General features: G+C 41.8%; 1 protein-coding gene across 2 annotated transcripts; it reads left to right on the top strand.

Annotated features, from left to right (window-relative positions):
- Positions 1 to 242: 242 nt before the first annotated feature.
- Positions 243 to 4,267, top strand: LOC123518790 (zinc finger protein 347-like). 2 transcript variants are annotated; one of them, XM_045279797.1, is made up of 2 exons: positions 243 to 519; positions 2,800 to 4,267. In XM_045279797.1, the coding sequence occupies exon 2, from the start codon at positions 2,802 to 2,804 to the stop codon at positions 4,116 to 4,118; it is 1,317 nt and encodes a 438-aa protein (XP_045135732.1). In that variant the 5' UTR covers positions 243 to 519; positions 2,800 to 2,801; the 3' UTR covers positions 4,119 to 4,267. The 2 variants fall into 2 exon arrangements, with proteins under 2 accessions (XP_045135732.1, XP_045135741.1); XM_045279806.1 differs by lacking the exon at positions 243 to 519 and adding an exon at positions 532 to 767.
- Positions 4,268 to 9,693: the final 5,426 nt, after the last annotated feature.

The following is a 9,693-nucleotide window of genomic DNA, read 5'->3' as shown; positions in this document are numbered from 1 at the left end:
CGTATGCGATGCAAGTAAGGAGTATGGTGTGGCCCAGGCGGAGGCGGGCAGAAAACGCATATATATATATATATATATATATATATATATATATATATATATATATATATATATATATATATATATATATATATATATATATATATATATATATATATATATATATATATATATATATATATATATATAACATGTTTTATTTGCCTTATAAGTTCATAACCACGAGAGAATGCAGGGAAAAATAGGGGGTGGGGGGGCCGTGATGAAGCAAGGTAGAAATTTTAAGTTACTCCTAACAACGTTTTCTATGAAAGTACTCGCTTCCAACAGATAGCAGAACCGTCGCTATCCTTCAAACTTTAACTCAAACCAAAGCTTCCTCTCTGTATATTCCTTGGTAATATATAACGCAGTGACAGCTCCAGCTGGGACATACTCACACAGCAAGTCAGCAACAGCTTCCTTGTCTCCACCACCGCCACCGCCTGTCTGTGTCTGCTGGCCACACACCACACAGAGGTACCCTCGCGGCTCACACCCCTCAGGAAGTACTGTGGTGGTGGTGGTGGTGGTCCGGCTCACTGTTCTTTGTGGAGATAAGCAGGAGTAGTTGGTTCTTGCACACCCGCCTCCACAAATACAAATAAATTTATTAATTTAATAAATAGAAGAACCAGGAAATCGTGCTGCGCAACTCTTCTTAGTGTTTATCTGATCAGTTTGCAATTTATCCATCCATGGAATCTGGTGTGGCTTGTGTTTTTCGGGTGAGAAATGTAGTGAATTGATTGGTGTATATCATTCCTGTCGCAAAGTAATATTTTTCCAGTTAACACTTTTTTTTTTTAAATCCAGCTTAGGCCTGCCTTTCATTCCCAGCCATCTTGGGGGACATATGGGAATTGGGTGGGTGAGCATTAAATCGAGTAATGTTCATTGCAAAACAGATTGTAAATCAACAAAATCACACAAAAAAAACTGAAAATACTTTGATGGTGGAGACGGCGGTGGCGGCGAGCGTTGCTTTGTTATTTTTAAACGGAAGTTAAAGTCTCCCAGTCACCTTATTATACTTCTTATTTCTGTCACTCAGTGCCTGGAGAAGTGCGAGTGAGTGTGTTTGAGTGTTTGTTCCTGAGACAGTGCAGCGTCAATGATCAGCCCCGCACTGTCACTGTCACTGTCTCACTGTCCCTCATGTGTGAGTGTGCCAGGCAAAGGAATGCCACAATACCTTTACTTTGTTAGAGGTGTTATTAGCTAAGGTGAGGTTGGGTTTCTATACCACTTAACCCATTCAGTACTGAGACACATTTTTACCATGAGTTTTGGGTACGATTCAACAATTTTATGTACATTAGAAAGGATTTATGGAGGTCAGAAGTTTAATGGCCATAGTCTTCACTATTCTAATCCCTTCAGTTGTAGGATACATTTTTACCTTGAGATTCGTGTGCCATTAGACCATTTCATTTTCATTAGGAAGGGTCTATGGAGGTCTGAGGATTAAGTCAGTCTTCACAATTTTAATCCCCATATAAGTTTTTAAATTTGTATAGAATCAACAAATAGTAAGCAGAGTAAATATGAAAATGTGGCATTGTACTGAAGAGGATAAGAGTGTTTCCTGATGGATCCTGAGGTGGTGGTGGTGGTGGTGGTGTGGGATGGAGTACTGGCTGGTGTGGCACCTGAGGAGTCTTGTCAGGAACTTGTCCAACTCTCTGTGCCTGAACTAAGCTTAAACATGCAAACACAGATGATTTTCAACTCTGAATGACTTGAACTGTCATATCCCAGAGTGTGTGCCATAACTCATGGGACACACTGTATTGAGTCTCCAGCCCCCTGATGTTTGCATTATAATGACAGTGTATTTTAATGATGGGGATGGTAAGGAAACAGGTGTAGATGCAGGAGTGGCTCACGCCTTGACATACTGTGGCTGGAGAGTCTGTCTGCAGAGTAGTGGTGCAGTTGCCAAGGGTCCTATTCTAGTCCCTAAGGTGGCTGCCTTCTTGGTGTAATGGAAGACAGCAATGTGCTGTTACATTTAATGGTTTCAGTGGCCTTCCTCTCCTCTCCTCTTCACCTTGTTCTGGTATGAATGGCCCTCCTCTTCTCTCCTTGATGAAGTGGTGTAGCTGTTTCCCTCTCCCTGTGTTCCTTGCTGCCTGAGCAGAGGGCAGAGCCATGACTGGTCCATGTGCAGTGTGGCAGGTTAAAATCCCCCATGGTAGTGGTCTCCCTGCTTCTACAGTATTTAGATATAAAACTCTTCCTTGTGTTGTGATTGTTCAGGCTTATGCGATTATCACGACAAGGATAGTGAAATGTTGTGCAGAAGTCATTCCTGACTTATGGCCATTGAATGTATTCTTTGAAGCTCATTATAAGGTCCAGCTAACCTAACCTTACATTTGCTTAATGCAACCCCCCCCTCCCAATATCCTAACCTTACCTTTGCTTAACGTAAGCCCTGCCTAACTTATTGTCTGCCTCATTGTGATCTTGGCCTCCCTCTCAGTGTGCAAGTGTGTGCCCTTGTTCCTTGAGACTTCATGAGACACACACGGTGGAAAGCCATGCATGACGATGCACATGCTTCAGCCCCGCCATTTTGTTCCTACGGTGCAAGTGGTGCCGGCCGCCATGCCTCAGCCTCTTGGCCATGCTGGCAAAACAGAGCACGGCAGCCGTCCACCCCCAAACCAAACCCTTCCCTCACCCTTCCTTACCCACACCAATGCCTAACCCAGCACTGACCTGACCTTGCGCTAAGGTGATGCACTCTTCCAGGGATGTACCATGAGGTGGGTAGCACCATGGAGGGCCGGCAGCACCAGCAGCAGCGGCAGCAGCAGTTAGCCTCAGATGTGAGACACAGAGGTGTTAGAAATTATGAGTCTTCCCTCACCAAACACAGCCTGACACACAGTAGTGTTAAGAATTATGAGTGTGGTGAGTGTGGCAAGAAATTTTCCCTAAAGAGTAACTTCACCAGACACAGCCTGACACATATTGGTGTTAAGAATTATGAGTGTGGTGAGTGTGGGAAGAAATTTTCACAAAAGAGTAGCCTCACCAATCACATCCTGACACACAGTGGTGTTAAGAATTATGAGTGTGGTGAGTGTGGCAAGAAATTTTCCCAAAAGTCTCACCTCACCAGACACAGCCTGACACACAATGGTGTTAAGAATTATGAGTGTGGTGAGTGTGGCAAGAAATTTTCCCAAAAGTCTTCCCTCACCCAACATAGTCTGACACACAGTGGTGTTAAGAATTATGAGTGTGGTGAATGTGGCAAGAAATTTTTTGAAAAGGGTAACCTCACTACACACAGCCTGACACACAGTGGTGTTAAGAATTATGAGTGTGGTGAGTGTGGGAAGAAATTTTCCCTAAAGTCTTCCCTCACCACACACAGCCTGACACACAGTGGTGTTAAGAATTATGAGTGTGGTGAGTGTGGCAAGAAATTTACCCACAAGTCTTCCCTTACCACACACAGCCTGACACACAGTGGTGTTAAGAATTATGAGTGTGGTGAGTGTGGCAAGAAATTTACCTACAAGGTTTCCCTTACCAGACACAGCCTGACACACAGTGGTGTTAGGAATTATAAGTGTGGTGAGTGTGGCAAGAAATTTTCCCAAAAGAGTAATCTCACCTCACACAGCCTGACACACAGTGGTATTAAGAATTATGAGTGTGGTGAGTGTGGCAAGAAATTTTCCCAAAAGAGTAGCCTCACCACACATAGCCTGACACACAGTGGTGTTAAGAATTATGAGTGTGGTGAGTGTGGCAAGAAATTTACCCAAAAGTCTTCCCTCACCCAACACAGCCTAACACACAGTGGTGTTAAGAATTATGAGTGTGGTGAGTGTGGCAAGAAATTTTCCCTAAAGAGTAATCTCACCACACACAGCCTGATACACAGTGGTGTTAAGAATTATGAGTGTGATGAATGTGGGAAAAGATTTCTTACCATTTCTCGTCTCAATGAACACACCGTCGTACACACTGGCCTGAGGGACTACAAGTGTGATGATTGTGGCAAGTGTTTCAAGAGAAGGAGTGATATTGCCAGGCACGTCAAGGTCCACTTTTGAGATGGTGTGTTATGTTAACCAGTGATGCCACACTGGTGTCTGTGGTGTTGGTGGTGGTGGTCATGTTAGGGTTTGATGGCCCCAGAAGCTATTATGTGGTGGTGATGGTGGTGGTTGTTTGACTTTCAATAAATGTGTGTTTGCAGTAATGCCTTGTTTTGTGTATACTTTGTGTTTGTGTGTGTGTGTGTGTGACCCAAGTGTAGTATGTAGGACCTAAGTTTCTGGAATACACATGGTTGTATGGAGCCCACCATACCTTTCCTGGTGTGTGGAGTGTGTTGTGGTCTCAGTCCTACCCAAAGATCAGTCTATGAGCTCTGAGCTCGCTCCGTAATGGGGAAGACTGGCTGGGTGACCAGCAGACGACTGAGGTAAATTACACACGCACACACACACACACACACACACATGGTAAGTAAAGGATAGAGTGAGGATACTGAGTAGTGTAGAAGAGGAGACAGTTGTCTATAGAGAAGGTTGTGTTGAGTTGATTGATGAAGGATAGTTAGTTTATTGACAAAATAAATTTGCATACAGTATCATATGAAAACAAAAATTACATTCCTTCATTTTGTCCAAAGAAAATATAATTTCCTGATACTGTAAAGGTAATTTATGTAAATATTTCAAAAACATAAAAAATAAAGCTACACAATTCTCTGACATACATATTTTCATTTAACAAATCACTAATATTTGCAAACTGTAACATAGGATACCTACCACAAAGGTGTTCACTTAGGGGGCACTCCACCAACACATGTCGTTCAGTCTGTATCTGAGTACCATCACACACACACTCTATCTTGGCAAGGCGTACGACTCCATCTCCCTGTCTCTATTCTCAGCCTGTGTGACATCAACCTTAATTTTGAAAATGATTCGCATTGATAGTCAGGTATATAGACATTGCTCTTATATACGTTATGTACACTCAACAGTGGATTAAGGTCTGTCTTATAAGTCATAATCTTTATTGCTGTATTTGGTGTATCTATAATATAGTCTGTTTAACCCTTATACTGGCAGGGCCGCCAGGATGGCTTGTCTAGTAGAGTGCCATGCATAGGCGCCCGGGCGGACCGCGGATCTGACATAACTTTTCGTCTTCGTACGCAGTCAGTCATTAACCCTTCGTTGGTCACGTGGGGTGTTTGGACACCCCACTTATTTTTTTCTCTAAATAATTTTTATGCTATTTTTTTTTTTCTCCATCTCCTTCCAGGTACTTTACTGAATCATTGAGAGTGTAGCATACCAGTCGTGGCGCAGTTGTGGCGTAATTGCCCTAGGAGGAACAACGCATTTTTGCCTTCTGCCTTCTGAAATGCTTGTAGCCTTTAGGGCAAAGCTCCCTTTAGGCAATATATCCCCAGTAAACCTGCAAAATATGGAATCAAAATCCATTCAATGTGTGATGCCAAGACGTTCTATGTGTGTAACATGGAGATATATGCAGGATTACAGCCAGAGGGGCCATACAAAGCTGACAAAGGGTATAACTCAGCATATGCCGTGGTCAAAAGACTTACATCTCCCATCTCTGGGTCTGCTAGAAATGTCACGTTTGATAACTGGTATACCAGCTACCCACTAGTAGACTCCCTAGTCCGTGACCATAACCTTACTGCTGTGGGAACCCTAAGGAAGAACAAAAGAGAGATTCCCAAAGAGTTTCTGGATATAAAGAAAAGACCTACATGTGACAGCCTGTTTGGATTTGGAGATCAGCTTACATTAGTCTCATATATACCCAGGAAAAAGAGCACAAAGAAAAATGTTGTACTCATTAGCAGCATGCACAGGGATAAGAAGATTGACGAAGCTACTGGTGAGGACAAGAAACCTGAAATCATAACTTTCTATAATTCAACCAAAGGGGGAGTAGATGTGGTGGATATGATGATGGATAAGTATAGTGTCTCCAGAAACAGCCGACGTTGGCCTCTAACTGTGTTCTTTGCTCTCCTGAACATCTCCTGTGTAAATTCGTATGTCCTGTATGTGCACAACCCTCAGAATAAACTGAAGCGTCGCAAATTCATCAAGCAAGCAAGCCTTGTGCTGTTACAGGACACTCTGAAGAGAAGACGCCAGAACATGCGCCTGTCAAAGAGTCTCAGAGAGGGTATTTCAAAAATGTTACCGGAAACTGCAGTTGCAACACCCTCAACAAGCTCACAGCCCTCACAAACCAAGGCAAAAAGATGTGAGTTTTGTCCTAGGTCAAAGGACCGAAAGGTGAAATCAACATGTAGCACCTGCAAGAAAAATGTATGCAGTGATCACAGCAAGATGTGTGTGACCTGCACCGAGTGCGAGAATGCAGACAATGGTAGTGAATCTGAGTGAACAGCAGACATTGGTGGTGAATCTTAGTGAACAGTATTTTCTTTTTCTATTTTGAATGATGGGGCAAAAGGAAAACTTGCCTGTAACTAGTGTCCCCTCCTGAAAAACAGAATACAGATATTTTGTTTCTTTATTAGGATATTCGTTTTGAACTATTGGTGAAAAAAAATAAACGGTAATGATTCTGTTTTGCACTCGCATATCTAGCATATATAGTGGCTTATATCTATATATCTTATTCCACACACATAAAAATATTCATATTTGTTTGTAAATATACCTGTAACCAGTGAACAAGGTGTTTGATTAACCCTATCATGTCTTTTGTATGGTTAATTACTTGGGGTGTGCGAACACCCCACGTGACTAACCATGTTTGATCACCCCACGTGCCCAACGCAGGGTTAAGTATTAACAGTTATAGTAATAGTAGTAATAGCAATAGTAGTAGTAGTGTCATGATCCGAGCTGTTGCACGATGTTGCACAAACTCTCTAGCTACTGGTTACAAAAAGCCAAAGTTTTTTTCTACCTTTAATTAACAAAAATAATATCTTTACATAACATGTTCGATACGGCGCCGGCAAATGACAATCACAACTCCTTCTGTCGCCTTATCTACTGCAATTCATTACAATTTCTCTTACAGCCATATAAAAATTACTTTAATCTCATATACGAATGCAACAACATAACTCGTCGCTGAACATACTTAATTGTTTCATGTGCAATAATTAAAACTTTCTCTCTTCGTCTTTCAATATCTGAACACTGCTTTACTTATCCGTATATCTCATGCAGTAAGTACAACATTCCCCTTTTCAACTAGTTCTCATATATAAAAATTAGTTTTACTTGGTACATGAATAAAGGCAACAACGTAACACACCACCAAATATATTACCATGCACATATAATTACTCCATTCGCGAAAATGACAACGTAACACGTACACCACCGAATATGACAAATCTTGATATATCCATGCAAGTAACTTCACTCAACAAGTCTCATATGGAACAAACCCACTTTCTCTTGTTAACCATTTATAAGAAGTACTTTAACTTCGTACATGAATACACACAAGTAATTTATCCATCAGAGCAACACCACATTCTTTACTCGTAACACGGGAATTTAAGTATCTATATCACGGCGTCATATTGATCCAAGTACATACACATAAACACATATACTAAAATAATACCGAAACATCCTATCATGGTTCCTCCTCCCATTGCAACTCATAGCTCTACTTCCTCTTTATATGAAATAAGAAATGTTCATGCCACCCTCAGCTATGCCGCCGAACCACGGCTGTCCTCTCTGCTTCCGCTCTCGTCTCTCCCTGCCTCATGCCTCTACAATTTCCCTTCAGGAACTTTATGGGGGCGTGTCTTGACCTACACAACACTCCCCTCAAATGTACCGTTCACAAAATATCAAGCACGTACAAGCTCACGTGACCCCCACGCGTGTGGTATGAACAATATCTAAGAACAGTAACAACATCGCAGAATGTTTACCTGACCTAGGCTGGCCTGGGTTATCAACTGTTTCCTTTTCACCCTCCTGTCCATTCTAATCCCTGTGTATACGCTGTGTGCAACAACACACAGTGTACTGGCAAACTAACTTACATCGATGTTTTCTTTATTTCTTGTGTCTCCATATTTCATTTATGACATGGGCATCCGACAGCAGCAACAGCAGTAGTAGTAGTAGTAGTAGCAGTAGCACCAGCAGCAGCACCAGCAGCAGTAGCAGCAGCAACAGCAATAACAGCAGCAACAGTAGTAGTAGTAGTAGTAGTAGTAGTAGCAGCAGCAGTAGTAGTAGTAGTAGTAGTAGTAGTAGTAGTAGTAATAGTAGTAGTAATAATAATAACTAATGTTTATATTATAGAGTATTAGATATGGTTGGATGCCACAGTCATTAGCGAGAGTTGGGGCTAATGACCTCCAAGTAGTGGAGCCCCTAATTGACGCATCAATAAACATGGGGTGGAGGTAGTATCCTGTAGTAGAAAAAAAAAAAAAAGTAATAATAGTAGTAGTAGTAGTACTAGTAGTAGTAGCTAGAAGTAGTAGTAGTAGCAGTAGTAGTAATAGCAGCAGCAGCTGCTGCTGCTGCTGCTGCTGCTGTTGTTGTTGTTGTTATTATTGTTATTGTAGTAGTAGTAGTAGTAGTAGTAGTAGTAGTAGTAGTAGCAGTAGTAGCAGCAGCATAAAAACAGAACATTTTGTCTTGCCCCCTTCATGCTTTTCTTTTTTCCCTATATTTAAAGAAATATTCAGGGGTGAAAGGGTTTCCTTCATATCAGTTGCTGGGGTGTGGTGTGTGGCACGCTGGGCGCCATACACCAGACACTGGCAGTACGAGGGGGTCCTTCAGGGGTGAGAGGGCTCCCTTCATATTAGTTGGCTGGGGGTGTGGTGTGTGGCACGCTGTACGTTATGCACCAGATATTGGCAGGACGAGGAGGGACCTCTACTGGTGAGAGGACTCACTTCATGACAGTGGCTGGGGCGTGATGTGTGGTGGGTCATTGCTCATGGCGATCCGTGTGAGGCGCGGCAAAGTTGCCTCGTCACTGCTCTCACACCCTCGGGACTGGGATGGACCCTTGGGGAGGAAGGGTGCGGCCCAGTACCAACCCAGGAAAGTAGAATTCAAATAGTTTCGTCATCGTTATCAACCGCTTCGTTATCGAGGAATCGCTTCGTGGAAAATTACATTGCGGAAAATATTATCGAGGAAAATCGAATCGTAGAAAATATTATCGTGGAAAATATTATCGAGGAGAATCGCATCGCGGAAAATATTATCGTGGAAAATCGAATCGTAGAAAATATTATCGTGGAAAATCGTATCGCGGAAATTATTATCGTGGAAAATCGCATCGTAGAAAATTTTATCGTGGAAAATCGTATTGCGGAAAATATTATCGAGAAGAATCACATCGCGGAAATTATTATCGTGGGAAATCAAATCGTAGAAAATATTATCGTGGAAAATTTTATCGTGGAAAATCGAATCGTAGAAAATATTATCGTGGAAAATATTATCGAGGAGAATCACATCGCGGAAAATATTATCGTGGAAAAACACATGGTAAAAAATAATATCGTCGAAAATCGTACCTCGAAAAATCGTGAGGTTGTTTATTTATTTATTTATTTATTAATCTATTTATCATATACTTTATAATATATATTTA

Source organism: Portunus trituberculatus, chromosome 6, assembly GCF_017591435.1.
Source record: "Portunus trituberculatus isolate SZX2019 chromosome 6, ASM1759143v1, whole genome shotgun sequence".
NCBI classification, from domain to species: domain Eukaryota; kingdom Metazoa; phylum Arthropoda; class Malacostraca; order Decapoda; family Portunidae; genus Portunus; species Portunus trituberculatus.
Note: the sequence above shows the minus strand (reverse complement) of the source record. Positions and strands in the feature narration are given on the sequence as shown.